Source organism: Desmodus rotundus, chromosome 5 (assembly GCF_022682495.2).
Source record: "Desmodus rotundus isolate HL8 chromosome 5, HLdesRot8A.1, whole genome shotgun sequence".
Taxonomy (NCBI): Eukaryota; Metazoa; Chordata; class Mammalia; order Chiroptera; family Phyllostomidae; genus Desmodus; species Desmodus rotundus.
Genome location: NC_071391.1, coordinates 14641497 through 14659524, shown reverse-complemented (window position 1 = coordinate 14659524; position 18028 = coordinate 14641497). Strand labels below are relative to the sequence as shown.

At 49.8% G+C, this 18028-nt stretch overlaps 1 protein-coding gene across 8 annotated transcripts in view; it reads left to right on the top strand.

Annotated features, from left to right (window-relative positions):
- Positions 1-18028, top strand: part of PRDM11 (PR/SET domain 11) — an 85493-nt gene that overhangs the window by 43830 nt on the left and 23635 nt on the right. For 7 of the 8 annotated variants that reach the window (XM_045193980.2, XM_053924610.1, XM_053924607.1 and 4 more), the window contains one exon: positions 12452-12519. In XM_045193980.2, the coding sequence (XP_045049915.1) occupies positions 12452-12519 (68 nt within the window). Of the gene's footprint in view, positions 1-12451; positions 12520-16327; positions 16750-18028 lie in introns of all 8 variants that reach the window. The other variant, XM_045193981.2, reaches the window with a different exon arrangement.

Below are 18028 nucleotides of genomic sequence, written 5' to 3'. Positions count from 1 at the left end.
CAGGATGCACTCAAGCATCATGCGTTGCATTTAGCTGTCATGTCTCATCAGTCTCCTTTACTCTAGAACAGCTCTCCCCGCGTTGCTTTTCTCTTTCGTGGTATCGACACTTCGGAAGAGCGTAGGCCAGTTGTCTGTGGAATGTTCAGATTGTCTGCCTGCTTCCTCGTGATAGATTCAGACTGTAGATTTTTGGCACAGATGATGTTGTGTCTTCCTCACTGCGGACATCAGGAGGCACGTGATGTCAGCTTGCCTTGCCGTTTACCGATGGTTTTAGCAGTGGTGGGTGATTCTCGCTTGTATCAATGATTATTCTTAGCCTGAAACGATGTTTAACTGTACCTTCCACATTCATTACTTGACATTCTTCTGTTTTTTAAAAAAAGTGCTCTAACTTCTCCCCCACCCCATCCCCCATTTTTTAAAAATTATTTTTAGTATCAGTATGGACTCATGAATTCTTTTTTCCTTTAATGTGTTCTAGTCTATTACTGTCATTATTCTTTTTGATGTTTAAATTACCCTAGAACCGGCCAGTGGGGGATTGTTCAGACTGGCTTCTTGTTCTTGTTTTAGCACTTTCCTACTTTCTGGTGCAAAAAGGTGTGCTTAGCCATCTTTCTTGGGGGCTCTGATTCATTTTAGTGGGGAGTGATGTTTAGAAACCGGGATCTCCAGGCGATAGGCGTGCACATTGTTACTGGGGTCTCCTTGCTTCTAGGCCAGAGCTAGCTTTTGAGGGATGAGTTGAAATGAGTGGCCTAAGGAGTCAAGAATTGAGGGAACATGAATTGCAAGCGGTGGGCACAGCACGTACGAAGGCCCAGGGACGCATCTATAATGTTGGGGAGGGGGATACTCCTAGGGTATAGCAGAAGTAGAGTGTGCCTAGAAGGAAAAGTGGAAGATGATGCTAGAAAAAAGTCACTTTTCTTCTGTTCTAAGATATGGATCTTAAGAGACTCTTGATTCAATATCAGCTCCTTTCAGGAATGAAAATATGCACCTCGATCTTAATATTCCTCTTAACACCAGAGGCATTTAATGAGCTCAGCTTATGTAACTATTTTGTACATGCTGGTAGTTTGGTTTTGGGATCACAAACAAAACCAAAGATTCCCCCCAAAATATCATATGCTAGTGAACGAGTCCTGGCTAGAACTGAGTCTGTAAATTTTCAAAATCTTCATATAGGAACCAAAGTAAAACATGAAAACCTCCTTGGAACTGTCCGATGTCTCCACCCGAACCAGCTCCTAACTCGACCTCCTTCATTCCTGCCCCCGAGTACTTGCGCAGCAGTGCTCTTCTCCCCTGTGCCGTGTTCCGTGACTTTTAATGTCCCTTAAAGAGGCATAAACAGAGAGCTAGATAAAAATACTTCTTATAGCTGTTAAACAACCACAAAACCAAGACAGATGTACAGATAGAAAATGAACAAGAACTACCCAAACCAACAGAATCCAAATGAACAAAGTCGGTTGAACATTTCGGAGCTAAGGTGCTGTTTGTAAGGTGAACGCGGTAGTGACGACTGAGATGGTTCTTTGGCCTTTGGCACGCCTGTGCTCTTGTGTGCCGTGAGATACCTGTATTTTCTTTGTTCGTCGCCGTTTGAAACACCGGGAAATCATTTGTTAGTGCAGCCGCCATGATGCTTCTTGGTCCTTCCTTTGCCAGAATGCATCATGTACGTGTTAAGTGTGCATCTATTCTTTCTTCACGGGCTCATGGTAAGTAGTAATAACTGGTGTTGTACTGTGTACTGTGTACTGTGTAACAAGCCAACTCCAAATTCAGTGGCATAGAGCATGGGTCAGCAAACTTTTTGTGTAAAGGGCCAGACGGTAAATCTTTTAGGCTCTGTGGGCCATATAGTGTGTTGTCCCAACTACACAATTCTGCCATTGTAGTGTAAGAGCAGCCATAGGTGTGGCAGGTTCTAGCAAAACTTCACTGATGGATACTGAAATTTGATTTCCATATGATTTTCACATGATGAAATACTCTTCTTTCAATTTATTTCTAACCATTTGGGAATGTACAAACTAGGTTTAGTGGGTGGGCCATACAGAAACAGGCTGCGGGCTGATTTGAGCCCACAGGCCAGGGTTTGCGGACCCCTGGTGCAGAAGGACAATTGGTTATTCCTGCCCAGGTAGGCGCTGGTGGAGCGTGGCTTGGCCGAGTTGGCTGGATGTGGCTGGGCCCACAGCCCGCAGCTTCAGCCTGTAGCTCCTCCCCGGGGAGCCAGGTGTGCTCCATGTGTGTTTGTTCTTCACCCAGACTGAAGGCCAGGGGCTCCCTGGGGAAGCGCTTCTCCTGGCGAAAGTGGAGGCCCCAGAGGGCAAGCCCATCCTCATAAGCACATTTCAAGCCTTTGCTTGCATCCTGTGTGTTAACTTCCTGTTGGTCAAACAAATCTGGCTGAACCCAAGGTCAAGAAGCATCGAAGTACTACAGGCCACCTGTAAGACAGGGTCTCCTGCAGAATCATCCGACCAAGGGTGAGAGGGAGGGGCGAGAACTGGGGCCAAGAATTCGGTCTACCCCAGGTGCCAACTCAGTCACAGCACAATACTTTTGTGTGGGTGGCAGTCTTAGGGTTATTTTCCTATGTTGATTTTTAAAAATGAAAACATTGAGTTAAAAATTCATAGAACTTTTGGATCGTGAAAATACATCCAAAGATCCGAGGTTGAGAAACGCTAATTTTGAACAAACTTCCTAGCTTTAATCATAGGGCAGTTGAGGTTTGCTGGTATTTGAAAATTCCTCCAGGAGAGGTCTTGTCTGATCCACACCCCTGGAGCCAGATTCGGCACCTCAAAACCCCTGTGGGTCCCTGGTTGTTGCGTGATGTCAACAACAAGACAGCAAGAGCAACAACAATGGCTGCCATTTATCGGGCCCTAGAACACTTGTGTGTCTTAACTCTTTGCATCCTCACAACCATACTGTGGAATAGGTTGATTATCTCCCTTTTACAGATCAGGAAACTGGGGCTGAAAGGGCCAGGTTACTCGTCCAGGGCTACACAGCTAATCATGGGGCCAGGACTTCAAACCAAAGCCCAAGCTCCTTATCTCCAGCCCCAGCTAGGAATATCTCAATGCACTTGGTCTTCCCCACTCATGTGGACTGCTGCTTCTCTAGAGAATACTTTTCAAACCAATGGTATCAGATTGTTTCCTTTTCCTTATCTGATTGCTGCTGATGAATTTTGGCAGATGTTCATTTTCAACAACTTTACTGAGATATAAGTCACGTACCATGCAATTAACCTATTTACAGTGGGTGATTCAATGGTCTTTAGTGTATTCACAGATGCGTGTTGTGCAACCGTCACCACTAATCTTAGAACATGTTCATCACCTTAAGGAGAGATGCTGTCTTCTCGCTCTCATCTCAGAGCTTCTCCCCCACTCCCTCCCGACCACTAATCTACTTTCTATCTCTGTAGATTTCTTGGTGCCAGACGTTTCATATGAATGAGATCATGCAGTATGTAGTCTTTTGTGACTGGCTTCTGTCACTTAGCTTAACGTTTTCAAGGTTCATCCGTGTTGTAACACGTATCATTTTTTATGGCCGAGTGATACTCCATCGCGTGGATATACCACATTCTGTTTTTCATTCATCTGTGGACAGGCAGTTGGGCTGTTTTCACCCTCTAGCTGTGATGAATAGTGCTGCTGTAAACACTGTGCACAGGCTTCTGTGTGGGCGAATGCTTGCATTTCTCCTGGGTGTGTGCCTCGGAGTGCAATTGCTGGGTCACGCGGTAACTCTGTGTTTAATCGTTCGAGGAGCTGCCCGGCTGTTTTCCAGCGTAGCCGGGCCATTTTACATTCCCACCGATAGTGTCAGAGGGCTCTGATTTCTCCACGTCCTTGCTGACATTTGTGGCTATCTTCCTTTTGGGTTCTAGCCATCTTAGTGGGTGTGAAGTGGCTTTGGAGAGCTTTGGGTGTTTTCTCCGCTTCTCTACCATCTCTTATTCTTCTCACTGAGGGGGAGAGATGAGGAGCTGCCCGCAATGGATGTGCAGGTCGTGTATTGAACGACTCCGTGGAGAGCTTTTCACACCAGCCCTGTCAGCCGCTGCCCTTGGCCTCGTTAATCTAGAGGACCCTTCAGATCCGTAGCTGATACTGAAAATTTATTTCTGTCTAATTTCTCTCCAGCCACAGGCCCATTTGCATTTGCATTTTTGCTGCCTCCCAGAGGGGCAGAATCTCCTGGACCTCTTCTCCCCCACACTTGGCCCAAGACCCTTTATGCAATGGCATGACTAAGAGACAGGGTTCGTTCTTGCCCCAGAGCTCATTTCACCAGCTTCACCAGCAGCCAGATTGATTATGAAGAGTGAAGCCAAGTGTGTTCTGAGACTGATGGGTCCTGAGGCTGGGTCCTAGGCTGGGGGCCTTGTACAAGCAGAGCACGGGGCCTTGGGGAGGGAAGAGCTGTCTGACTCGGTCACTAGGCTCTGGGCTCAGACATGCCCACCACCTGTGGGAAGAGTGTCTTTGAGCAAGTCCCTTGCTTTCTCTGAGCTCTAGTTTTCACATCCATAAAATCGGGTGGCACAATCTAACAGAACACGGAGAGCCGTGGGTATTAGTGCTTGCTGCACGCCTGGTCAAGAGCAGGTGCTGAACAGATCACAGCCAGCTTCATTATCTCCAGTTAGCTTCACATGGGCTGCAAGAAAGGCTAGGGGTTTGTGAGTGAAATTTCAGAATGTGAAACCTGGATGTGGAATTTGGGATTGCGGGTAAATATGCCTCATTTACCAGGCCTCCAGGGCTTTGTTGAAATTTGATAAAGGATAGTTTTAGAATGATAAAAGAGAGTACTAATTCCATTATCAGTTAAATGGGGAGGGGAAGGGTTAGATCATGGTTTTTGAGCATTTCTGAGTCATCTAGGAAGTTATATATCGATATTTACAAAATGTCACGCACATTTTAAGGGACTCCTGTCCCTTGCCAAAACCTGTCTGTGGACACCAGGTGAGGAACCCAGGCCTCAATCATCTCAGAGACCCCCTCCAGCTTAAGTGCCCTTCACTCTGTTTCTGATTGTAGCAGAGGCCAGAGTTCAAGTTCAAATTCAGGCCAGCCTCTTCATCCCTCAGCTCCTCTTTTTGCTGGACGGGGAAATAGCTGGAGGACAGAGGCAATGCTGCTGCCTGCCTCCTGCAGTTCTGGGAGGAGCATCTGACACGTGATGTACGTGATGTGTGTGATGTTTAAAAGTACTCTGTCAACTGCGAATGGCTTCACAAATCATCGTTATAAGCGCTCTGCTCTAAGACCAGGAATAGGGAGAAAATCCAAATGTTTTATGGATTCGATGGATTCCTGGAAAGGTGCAAGCAAATCAGGTTTTGAAAATCCAATCTCCGCAGCATCCGGTTACGTGCTCATTTAGGGGAACCCGACAGCGAATCCTCGATTGTGGCAGACGTTCTGTGGCAAAGCCAATTATTCCTCTCTGTTAAATGTGTGCTCACATAGCAAGTTTTCTCAAACCAGAGGAAAAGATGGGAGGTCACAGAGGATTCCAGGACATTTCTGGTGGATTCTGACAAGGTCATTGTGGGGAGGGCATGGGTACCATCCCTCCGCTGAGTGCTTAAGAGCATGGGCTGTACTGATGGAGACTTGAGTTTGAACTCCAGCTTGCACGTGCATTTCCCTGTGGCCTTAGGCAAGTTATCTAAGAACCTTGAACCTCAGTTTCCTAATCTGTAAAATGGGGATAATAGTAGCTACTTCACAGAGTTACAACAATTCATGGGACAGAGTACTTGGCACTGTGAAATTGCTCCACAAATGGCAGCCGTTCATGTTTTATTATTTATGTCTCTATTAGTTATTACCATGGTCAAAAATAGCATTCTGGTCCACCTGGACCATGCTTGACCCAGGGGGCCGAAACTCATGCTTTCATATTATTTTCTGAGGACCTGTCCACATACAATCTTAGTTTGAGCAGACTTTTAGAGGTCATTTAGGACAGATTCGCCCTCCTTCTTCAGCCTCCCCGACAGAGGGCCCTCCAGCTACCAACATCTGCATCTTCTAAGGGCACGCTGGTCGGGTCCTGCCCCCCCCCCCCAGTGTGGCAGTCCTTCTTACCATTGATGATGGCTCTTCTTCCTCTGGTCTCTCCTTCTCCAGGCCAAGGACCCCATTCTCAAGCTGACCAGCCCAGGCTCTGAGCACTGCTGTCAAAGTCCTTCTCACATCACAGTGCTCAGAGCCTGGGCTGGTCCCAGAAATACCCGGCTCAGAGAGGCCAAGGAGTTGACCTCAAGGGATAATACAAGGGAGGACTCTGGGAAACCAGCTTCTGGGGCCTTGGTCCCAAGCATCTGCCCCTGGATGGCCAGGGCCATCCCAGTCCTGGGCTGCAGGCCCATATCCTGATCTCTACTTCGGGTCGCCTGGGCCCATTGCTGACATGTGACGGGGTCTACTTGCCCTGGGTGATTCTGCCAGTCTCTGCTCCCTTTGCCTAGAACACCCTTGCCCTCCTCTTCTTCAGGACCTCAGTTAAGATGCCACACCCCCTAAGAAGGTGCTCAACTGACTCCCAAGTACAGAGTTCCCATATTCCACAGAATTCCCCATCACAATATGGGCCATGGGCTGCCACAGCGACCTCTCTTTGGTGTCCCCCTGGACTGTGAATTTTGTGAGAGTCATTCTCTCCCTGGATCACCATTTCTCAGAGCCTGTAGCTGCTCGCTCAGTGATATTTGCTGAGTGAATGAATGCTTAATTTGAGAAAATCCTGACTGGCAGGAAAGATAAGCCAAGAAACATCCCTCAGTTAGTGTCTGGATCTGAACCCAGCAACAGAAGCCTCAGGCAGCTCCCACCCAGGTCTCTCTGCCCAGCTGAAGCTGCAAAACAGGCTGATCACAACAACCCACTGTTGCCCACAGACCTCCCATCGCTCAGAATGAAGGATAACTAACGTTTGCTCCCTCCGTTGATGATCGCGATCCTGATCGCAATGCTAACGGCAGTCACTTGTGAGTGCCTTCCACACCAGTCATTACCGGAGCGCTGTGAGGTTGGGTTTTACTCCATTTCATAGATGAGGAAACTGAGGCATGGCCAGTGAAGTCACCTGCCCAAGGCCACTCACTTATAAATGGTGAAGCTGACATTTTCATCAGTTCTTCTGGCTCCAGCGCTCTTACCCCCACTAGGTGCTCCTGCTATTGGCTGCCAGGTCTACAGATGCTTCTCTTCTGTCTCCAGGAAAGGGATAATCAGAAAATGATAATGCAGGGTGATTAGGATTATGATAAAGGCAGGGTTCCATGAGATTCCAGGGGATGGTCACTGGAGACTGATGGTCTGGGGAGACTGCTAGGGAGGAGAAGCCTAAGCTGCATGTTTTCTCTTTTTGTCTCAGAGTTTTAAACCTCAAGGCAGCACAGTCTCATAAATAGACAAATAAAGCACAAGCCTCATCCCCCTTCCTTCTCTCCTTCCCTCCAGAGACATGTATCCCTCAGACTCTCCATGCACATATAAACATAGGCATAGCCCTGACCGGCGTGGCTCAGTGGGTTGGGCATCATCCCACAAGGGGAAAGCTCACCGGTTTGATTCCTGGTCGGGGCACATGCCTGGGTTGCAGATTCCATCCCTGGTTAGGGGGGCGTATGAGAGGCAACTGATCCATGTTTCTCTCTGACACCAAGGTTTCTCTTCTTCTCTTTCTCCCTCCCTTACCTTCTCTCTAGAAACAAATCTTAAAAATCTTAAAAAAAAAAAAAAAAAACCATACGCATGGTGGGATGCTTCATAACCTGCTGGTGGGGGGGCGTGGCGAGGTTATGTGTGCCAACTCCCTGGGTGTAAATGCTCCCACCGTGGCTGATTACAAGCTATCAACATAAAGGCACTGAGCAAGCAGCTGGGAAGAGAGCTACAGGAGCAACCGCCACACGGTGTTTCTGCTGGGCAGGTACGGCAGAGGCCAGCACCTTCGAGAACGTAGATAATAGTAAAATGTAGGAAAATTATTGGGAGGTGGTAAGCTGTGAGTACTTATTACCTTTTAAAAATGACTTAATTGCTTTGTAAATTTATATAACTTAATTTTTAGTAACGGCTGGGTTTAACAACTGGTTCACAAAATTTTGGAAAATTTTACAGCCATCTCGTTAGCTAGTATAAGCCAGCTCCAGCACACTGCTCATTTCCTCTTTACTAAAATAGTAACATTCTCTGAATTTTTTCTTTAACATGCTTTTTACTTAAAAGATTCTTTATCCGATAAGTCATTCATTCAGCCAATATTGTACTGTGTGCCGTGTGCCGTGTGCCGTGTGCTATGTTGGGAACGGTGTGCTTTGCCTTCATTAGCTTATGGTCTATGGAGGGAGACGGTCAATTACCAAATCCACAGGTAGGTAAACAGCATTAATAACAAAAATGCACCTTGTAAGTAGGTCTCCAAAAAAGATGTAACAGGATGATGTCAAAGAGAAAACGCTGAGTGGGGGCAGGTGTGTGGAGGTCAGGGTGTGGCAGGGGAGAAAATTCTAGAAGTTCAGGCCAGGACGAGCTTCTTCTGAGATGACAGTAACTGAGACTCCAAGAATAAGGGACCAGCCATGCAAAGTTCAGGGGGAAAGTGTGCAAAAGGGTAGGTCCATTTGGGTATCATTTCTGTGAACTTTACAAACGTGCAAAACAGTTCTGTACATCGTTTTTAGAACAATCCTTGTGGAGCAAAAACAGGGAGGCTCCCCACCAGCTTCGGGATGGAGGTTACCCCTGGAGGGAGGGAGAGTAGGAGAGTGAGCGGGAGGCAGCAGTGGTCTTCAACTGCATCTTGGTGTTTTCTTACAGCAAGAGAAAGGGGAGGTCTGGGACAAACGTGACCGGCGGTGATTTTCGTTGGCTCTAGCCGATGGGTACCAGGCTACCAGCAGCATTATTCTCTATGATTTCTGGGTGCTTGAGATAGTTTGTGATTATTATTTTTTTAAGAATAGAGGAGAAGAGGTTGTGGGCAGCAGACCTGACCAGAGTAAACATTCACTCTCGGATAATTTTTGCTACAGAGGAGTGAGGGGAGAGAGAGGCTCAAGAGCAGCTGGGGAGGTAGCCAAGGACCAGGACATCTTGAAGGCTGTGACCATAAGTCCGAGTGTTTTTGTAAGTGCAGTGGCTGCCCCCTGGAGCTGGAGGGTGACATGATGGATTTGCACTGATAAAAGATTCCTCTGGCTGCTTTGAGGGGAATTGGCAGAGAGTTAAGAATGGCATCAGGGCGGTTAGCTCGGATCTCTTGTAGTTGTCTGGACAGAGCTGATGGTGGCCTGAGACCAGGGTGGCTGCAGGAAGCATTGGAGAGGAACATTTTTGAAATCTGATTTGAATGACTTGCTGAGGGATTATATATGGGGGTGGGGGGTACAGATTGAGAGTGGGAGGAAGGAAGGGTGACTTTCTTTTTCTAAAAACCAGTTTTATTGAGATATATTTCACGTACCATAGAGCTTACCCATTTAAAGTCTATTACTCAGTGGGTTTTGGTAGGGATGATTTTCTTTTTAAAACCTGAGTGGATGGTGGTTTATAATTCTGTGATGGGGAAAATGAGAGACGTAAGGCTTAGGGGTGAGGCCCCAGGTAAGTTTGAGATGCCCATGAGACGTCCAAGGGGGGATGTGATGTGGGAAATTCGATATTCACATCTGGAGCTTGAAACAAAATATTGTGAATAATGAACAAATTGAGAGTCTCGGGATGGATGTGAATATCCATAGAAAGAGTACAGGTAGGAAGGTGGGTGGGGGGAACAAGGGGACCCACAATCCGGGTGGATTAAGAGTTCATGCTTTGAGCCCCAGCCCACTCTGCCAACCAACAAACATACTACAGTAAGAGACCCAAAAGAGAGAGAGAGAGAGAAAGGCAAAGTGATCACAGAGCTGAAAACAGAGGCCTACAGGGCTCCAGTGTAGAGCAGGCAGGGCGGCGGTGGATCTCAGCTCCTCTGGGGCAATGTGAAATAGAAGTGCCCCGAGTGAGGTGGGGACTGGAGCCAGACTGGCTGCTTAAAATAAAAGAGAGGGAGAGAGAGATGGGCAGGCAGACTCCTACTCAAAATGAACCTTCAGATGGAATGAATCTCCAAAACTAATGAAGAAAATTAATGTAAAAAAGGCAGTCTCCAAAAGTCAATGACAAATGGATTTGCTCTAATTACAATAAAATTAGTAGAGTATTCTAAAAGCGAATTTCAAATAACTGTCTAGGATCTCTATCAGGAATAGATTGGACTGCGAGTAACTGAGATTCGAATAACAATGGCTCAAGCAAAATAAGAATTAAGTTTCCTTTTATGAATATATTCTCATGAGGTGGCTGTGCCCCACCCAGTCCTCAAGGAGCAAAGCTTGATCTGGCTCACCCTGTCTCAATACTTGGATTATCCTCATAGTCCAAGTTGGTAGTCAGACCTCCAGCTATCACATCTGCATTCCAGGCAGCAGGGTGGTAGAAGTGCACCTATGAGCTGTCTTTTGAAGAAGTTTTCAGGAAGCTGACACACGACACTTCCATCTACATTCTATTGGCCAGAACTTAGTTAGAGGGGAAGCAGAAAAATGTATTCTGTTACTCTAGTAGCCAAGTGCCCAGTTATAATTCAGGGGGTTTGTTACAGTGGATGCAGGGGGTAATAGATAATGAGAGATAAATAGCAGTCACAGCCTGAGGATCCTCAAAGAAATAAAGGCAGGAGAACATCCATTAAAAACATCAAGACCGGGGGACAGTTGTTTGTTTGTTTGTTTGAATTGGAAACCTCTGTTCATATAAAGACATCATGAAGTGAATGAATAAACAAGCCAAAGGCCAGGAGAAAATATTTGTAAATCTCATATATGGTAAAGGAATTGATTCCAAAATATGTTTTTAAAAACTCTCAAAACTCAATAATAGGGGAAAAAAACCCCACACTTTAAAAAAGGGACAAAAGATCTGAACAGACACTTCACAAAAAAAGAACCTGACATGAGATTACAGGGACACACAGAGACTCGGGGTGATGGATGGGTTTGCTTTCTTGACTGTCGTGACGGATGCACACATCTGCCAGAACTTATCAAGTGGTACATGATATGTCAGTCAAACTTCAATAAAGCTGTAAGAAAAGGGAAATGAATGAGTATAGCATAACACAAAAAGGCAGACTGAGAAAAGATGGATGTGCAAAAGAACCAATTAAAAATTCTATGAAAATTATTAACTGCATTAAAAGTACTCAATAAAAAGGTAAGGAAAGACAGGAAGAACCTCTATAGCTGGACAAACTCTGGACCGGATACAGTCAAAGAGAGAATCAGTGAATTGGAAGAGAATTCTGAGAAATTTTCCCGGAGCACTGCCCCAAAAGAGAAAGAGAGAAAAATGTGAAAGGGTGCTTAAAAGACATGGAGAATAAACTGAGCTGCTCCCAAATACATTTAACAGAAATTCTTCAAGAAGAGACTGGAGAAAATGACCAAGAAGCTATACTCAAAAGCATAGTAGCTGAGAATTTTTCAGAACTAAAAAAGAGATATGTCTTTATCAAATAATGTGCTCATCAAGTAATGTGGAAAAAATGTTTAAAGTATATCCCTACTTCAAAACCACATAGTGAGAGTACAGAAGATCAAGAATAAAGAGAAAGTCTTAAAATTTACCGTAGACAGGTTATCCACAAAAGCACAGCATTAGACAACATTAGAACAGCATTAGTGGGTTGCTGAAGAGCTTACGGCAGCCCTTTTGGCAATCTTCAAAAGCGCCAAAAGAAAATAAAACTTAATCTGCCTCAAATTCCATACCCAGCTGAGGTCTGATTCAAGAGTGATGATGAAATAATGACAGTTTTACAGAAGATAAAGGGGCTCAGCCCAAACCTTGAGGGTCCTGAACGTTCAGAGATTTGAGAGAGGAGGAGCCCTCTCAAACCACACTATACGTCTAGTCATCCAATGCTGGTCTCTGTCTCCCACAGGAACGAGAGAGAGAGAGAGAGGGAGGATGGAAGGAAGGAAAGGAGGGAGGGAGGGAGGAAGGAAGGAAGGAAAGAAGGAAGGAAGGAAGGAAGGAAAGAAGGGAGGGAGGAAGGAAGGGAGGAAGGAAGAGAGGAAGGGGGAGGGAGGGAGGGAGAGAAAGAGAGATATAGAAAAAATAGAAAAGAAACAAAGACACTGGATTTTACCATTGCTGCCCAAGCTTGGGTTCAGCTCTGCAGCAGCGCTGGCATTGTAGTGGAGGGCAAGAGGAAGTTTCTGTGTGGTAGCAGGTGGGACCAGGCCCTGGCCCCTGGGCCCTGCTTTGGGAGGAGCCCAATAATATGAGAGCCCCCCCACCCCGAAAGGCCCATTCTAGACTCTCTCTCTGTCTTCCAGATTGTGGACAAGAACAACCGCTACAAGTCCATAGACGGGTCAGACGAGACTAAAGCCAACTGGATGAGGTGAGTCCTGCTCTCTGATGATTGCCCAGGAGCCTGGTCTGAGCTCCGGAAAGAGACCAAGGGAGCGTCTCCAGTGGTGGAGGCCTCTGAAGGCCCCGGGACTGCTGTTTGCAGGGTTTGGGATGTGTTTAGCTCTAGGCAACCCTCTAGCTTCCCCAGGCTTCCATCAGAGGGCTCTGGAGGAGGCCTGTGGCCAGACAGGTGGGTTACAGGGACCCCTAGAGACTACACCCTTCTCAGTGTGTCTGGAGTACCCAGGCCCCTGGCCCCTGGCAGCATTGCCACACAGGGGCTGCCCCTCACCCAGCACCGTGGCACCTCTCACAGGGCAGACTCCTGCTGGTGTAGTGCAGAACCCACCCCAGGGCAGCCACAGCAGTGTAAATGGCCCTGTGGAGAAGGAGGCTTCTGGCACAGTCTCGCTCAGTTTCTGACGGTGCTTGCAGCCCAGGCATGAGTACTTTCCAGAGTGGTTTACTGTGGTCCAGGGTTGGGACAGAAGTTTGCACCAGAAAGACCCTTCGTGGCCAGCCAGGGAGAGCAGGAGACCGGCCAGGGTCACCCAGAGGCCGAGCTTGGAACCCCAAAGGCTCCCCTTTTGCTTCTGTGCTGCTGGCCTGTGCCATGTGCCAGGGCCCTGTCTGTGGCGTCTGGGGGTGGGGGTGGTAGGTCAGACTTGCCTTGTTGCCTTTTTGGTGGCCTCTGTCTGGGACTTGGGAGTGGTGACGGGGTCTGGGGCTGGGCTGGGAGGGAAGGCAGGCCTTGGATGGGGCCTTGGATGACGCACTGGGGATGGGGCCCTCTGTTGGCATCCATGTAATTCTGTGACTCGTGGAGATGGCTGGGCGAGGGGGGCAGTTACTGAGAGACTGTGCTTGCAGGGAGGGCAGCAAGGGGCTTGCTGTATTCAAACTCTGAGACTTCCCAAACCAATGAGGAGAAAATTGGTTTGAGGCGGGGAGGCTGTGGCATTGTCTTCTGTCCCCTTTTCTGTGGCTTCATTCCCCCCCCCCCCCCCCCCCCCGGTGCCCCACCTGAGAGCCTCAGCTGTGCCCTGAAAGTGGCTCCGGGAAGGCAACCCGCACTCCTAACTGCCTCCTCCTTCCCGGCCACGGGGTGCAGGTCAGTGCGGCACCTGCATCTCGGCACCGGTACCGAGCAGCTGCCGGGGGTCAGAGCCTATACAGGCACCTCACCCGCCCAGCCCTCCCAGGCCTTCCAGGCCTCCCAGGCCTCACACCTTCCACCATGGAAACTGCTTTTTCTGGAACAGTTGCTGAGTGGAGGCACAAACTGTCGGCTGCAAGGGCCCAGATGAAAGTTGGGAGGGGGGCCTTTGAACCGAGCCTTCAAAGGGGCCAGGATTTTCTTTGAAGGCACAGTGAGCAAAGACTCAGAAGTGGGGACCAGGTGTCCGGTGGGCCAACAGATGGCCCCAGCCTGTGCTCCTGTGCCCAGTTGCTGCACTCTGGCTGTCGGCAAGCGAAGGAGAGAGTGTCTGAGAGCTGTCTGGTGTCAGGCCTTTCTGAACTGTCGCTTTCAGAAACTTTGGCCCGTAGGGCTGATTCTGTTCCACTTTTGCACCCATCTCTGATCTTTCAGCCTGGGAACAAGGCTTCACTACAATTCCAAAGAAGGGGATTCATTATCCGAGCTAAGTGAGCAATCATCTCGCACCCCAGAGTCTGATTTACTTGGGCTGGAATTGAGCCCAGGGCACTGGTGTTTTTTCAAGCTCTCCATAGTAATTCTGGTGCGCCACTAGTGTTGAGAACCACCGCTCTATGCTGATGTAAATGCTCCAGGGGCAAACTGAGATCCAGAGCAAGTCAAGGTGATGCGTTCAGTGGCAGAACCTGGACTTCTGGACTAGCGTTCTTTCTGCTTGTGCGCAGAAACATGGCTTCCTGAGCCTTGTGTGGGGTGGGTGCTGCCACCACTCCCTTGCTGGCATGGGGTCTGTCCTGTTCCTGCTCCAAGCCCATTCTGATCCAGGGCAGTCACAGCTGCAGGGCCCTCATCTCATTAAAGACTCAAGGAGTGGGTGGGGCTGGGCCTGTGGTTCATTGCCATGGAGATGCCCCTCTGGTGGTGGTGGGAGGGGAAAGCCAGTTCGACCTCCTTCCCCCTTAGCATGCAGCTGCCATTTGCACAGCTTGTTGTCATTTGCAGACACCAGTCACTTGCACTGTCACAGCCTAGGGTCTTGCAGGAGATCAAATGGAGTCAGTTTTTTCAAATGATAAGTGGGCCGGGAAAAGAATGGACACCCATGTAAGGAGCGTTGACTCAATGGCAGCCCTCTGCTAGGTGTTGTGCTTTCATGAAATCAGTTACCCACTACCCGGGGCTCTTTTGCCCCCTGGGGGCATCTGGCAGTCTCTTGGGACATGTTGGGCTGTCACATCTCTATGGGTGGATGCTACTGGGTTCTCTTGGGCAGATGCCAAGGTGCTGATAACCCTCCTACATACTGCCAGGGCCCCGCCCTCCACCCCACCCCTGCCCACTAACAAAGAATTTTTCAGCCCCAAATGCCAACAGCAGCCAGATTGAGACACCACTGCACGCAATCAATCCTCCTGGTGGCCCTGGGAGGCGACGCTAGAATCACCGCCCTTGCTTTACATAAACGGGTTTGCAGAGGAGACTCGGCCTCTAGCACCAGGTCTGTCCGAGTACCAGGCCCAGGCTCTGTCTTCCTCTCCCGCCTCTGCCTCACCTCTAGGGCAGTGGTGTTCCGGAGGGATGTGGGGAGGAGGGGAGAGGTGAAGGGTCTCTGTGCTCCTGGCTACTCACTGAAGTTTCTGCAGCAGTCAGAGATGTGAATCAGGTCCCAGCTTTCCCTCCATACCCTGGGTCCCTGACTTGGGTGGACCTTTGGGCACTAGTTGAAGGGTAGAAAGAACCACACCGCAGAGGCTGAGTTCCAGAGCCAGAGCAGGTGCTGGGTCAGAAGCGGGGAAGGGCCACGCTGCCCACTTGGCCAAGGCCCCTGGCTGCTCCATGCACATGGAAGCTGAGGTCGCTTCTGGTCTTTGTTGAAGTGGAACTTGCCTTCTGGTGGGTGCTCATGGGCTCCTCACATTCTACCCATGAGCTGCCAAAAAGCCACAGTAGCTGACTCCCAAAAGGAGCAGCTGCCGGCCAGCGCTCCAGTTGGAGGGGAGCCTTCACACACCCAGAGGTGGGGACTTGGTGGGGACTTGTGGGCAGGGGATGGAGAAGAGAGCCACTGGACAGAATAAGCTCTCTGTGACCATACCCTAAGCCTGGGCGTCACCAGCAAGGCCACACACCATGGAAGGCCCATGTGAATAGTCTCCCTGTTTAATTATTCTTCCTCCAGGCCATTTGTAGAGGCAGTGGCCTAATCCTCACCCCAATAGTCATCCTTTGTTTCTGTTCTGGGCTTTAAAGCTCTTTTACATCCCTGCGCTCCCCCAGCCCCTCCTTAGTAAGAATTCCCTAGGTTGGTGTGGTTGTTATTCCCTTTCTGGATGGAGAGAGTGAGCTGGGAGAGGCTGAGTGAACTGTCCAGGCCAACACAGCCAGTCAGAGGGCCTGGAGCCAGAGGTGGGGGGCTCATTCCAGCGCTCCCACCACGTGCGTGCGCCGTGTGGCCTCCCGCCTTCTCAGCAGTAGTGGAAGGACCTCTCAGCAGGAGGAGGGTGTGGTGGTGGTGAGCTGCTGAGGGCGCCCAGGTGCCTCCTGGCTCCCCAGCTGGGGGCCGGCATTAGGAAGGAGGAGGACCACCCACATTGCCGGTCATTTACCCAATTGTGCTTTGTGGGATATTCAACCCAAGGAATGTGGCACCCCTGGCCGAGCGTAAGCGGAAGCCCAAGTTCTCCAAGGAGGAGCTGGACATTCTGGTCACCGAGGTGACCCACCATGAAGCTGTTCTCTTTGGGAGGGAGACCATGCGGCTGTCCCATGCTGACAGGGACAAGATTTGGGAAGGCATAGCTCGGAAAATCACCTCCGTGAGCCAGGTGCCCCGCTCCGTCAAGGACATTAAGCACAGATGGGATGATATGAAACGGAGGACCAAGGACAAGCTGGCCTTCATGCAGAAGTCCCTGTCGGGCCCTGGGGCCAGGGGCCGGGCCCCTCCCATCACTCTCACTGCCCACGAGCGGGCCATCGAGTCAGCACTGCTCTCGGCCCGATCCGGGCACCACTTCCCCAGGGCAGAACTGGATGGCACCGACAGCCCTTCCACCAGCTGTGAGTACCACCGCCACCCCTCCCCTGGCCCCTCCTGACTGCGCCCTCGCCTCCTCCCTGGCAGGTTCCCATTCATTTTCCTTCTCCTCTCCCTCTCTGTGTCGCCCATCTTCCCATTCTTCCCTCCTTGTCCCCCTGTCTCCTCCACCCCTTTCCGTTCATTCATTCTAGAGTGTTTCCTGAACGCTGCGCCAGGAGTTGTGTATAAATTCTACACCGGCCTTGCTCTTGGGGAGTTCCGAGACTCGTGGGAATAGACGAACTTTAAGTAAATAATTGCACAAGGAAATTTGTAATGAAGGACTGAGGGACCAGCACAGGAAGTCCCGAGAGCTGAGTTCATAGGGGTGCGACCTGTGCCATCACTTGGGCCCTGGGCTCCGCGATGGGCTAAATGCTCTGCTAGTCCCTGCCCGGAACTCAGGATTAGTTTTTGAACAAGGCACCCTGCATGTTCCTGTTGCATTTGGCCCTGCAGATGATGTAGCGGCCTGTCTGAGAGCAAATAGGCTCTCCACCAGGGGCTGGGGAAGGCTCCCTGGAGAGACAGCTGAGTCGAGATGCACAGGGTGAGTAAGAGTTAACCAGGCCGGTGACTGCGTGGGGTGCAGAGGAGGGGAGGCGAGAGGAGCTCCTCACAGGCAGAGAACAGCATGTACAAGGCCCCGCATCAGGAAGGCGCTTGGCACGTTTCAGGAACAGAAAGGAGCCAGGGAAGCCCAATGGAGCAGGCGAGGGGGAGGGGGCGCAGGAGGAAGCCAGCCAAGTCTTCAGGGCCCAGGCCATGGAAAGATCAGTTCTCCCTCCCTCTGTCTACTCCTAACATCTTTATTTCTGTGCTATTTTCTGCTTTCTGTGCCATGCTGCCTTCTCCCACTTCTCTCTGTGCTCTGTCTCTTGCTGCCCACCTGAGGTTCCCTCTGTTCTCACTAGGTCCCCTCCCTGTGCGTACCACCCTCACTTTGCCCTCTTCTCCCCCAGCACTTGTTTCCCTCTCTCCCCTCTGCTTCCTGTGTCTCAGGACAGACTTTGACTCCAGGGGCTGGGGTGCCACCAGGGGCTGGGGTGCCAGATCTCTTGGCCCAGCCCAATGCATTTCTAGCTGGGGCTCACCAAAAGAGGGAGCAGTCAAGGCCCTTCGGTGCTGGAACTGCACCCACTTCAGTGCTGCTGCTGCACACCCCCACCTCCAGCCTCAACCCACAGTCCCAACTGGAGGCCATCTGGCTTCTGAGAGACAGAGCAGGGCAGGAGGGCTCCAGAGAAGCCGGCCTCTGGC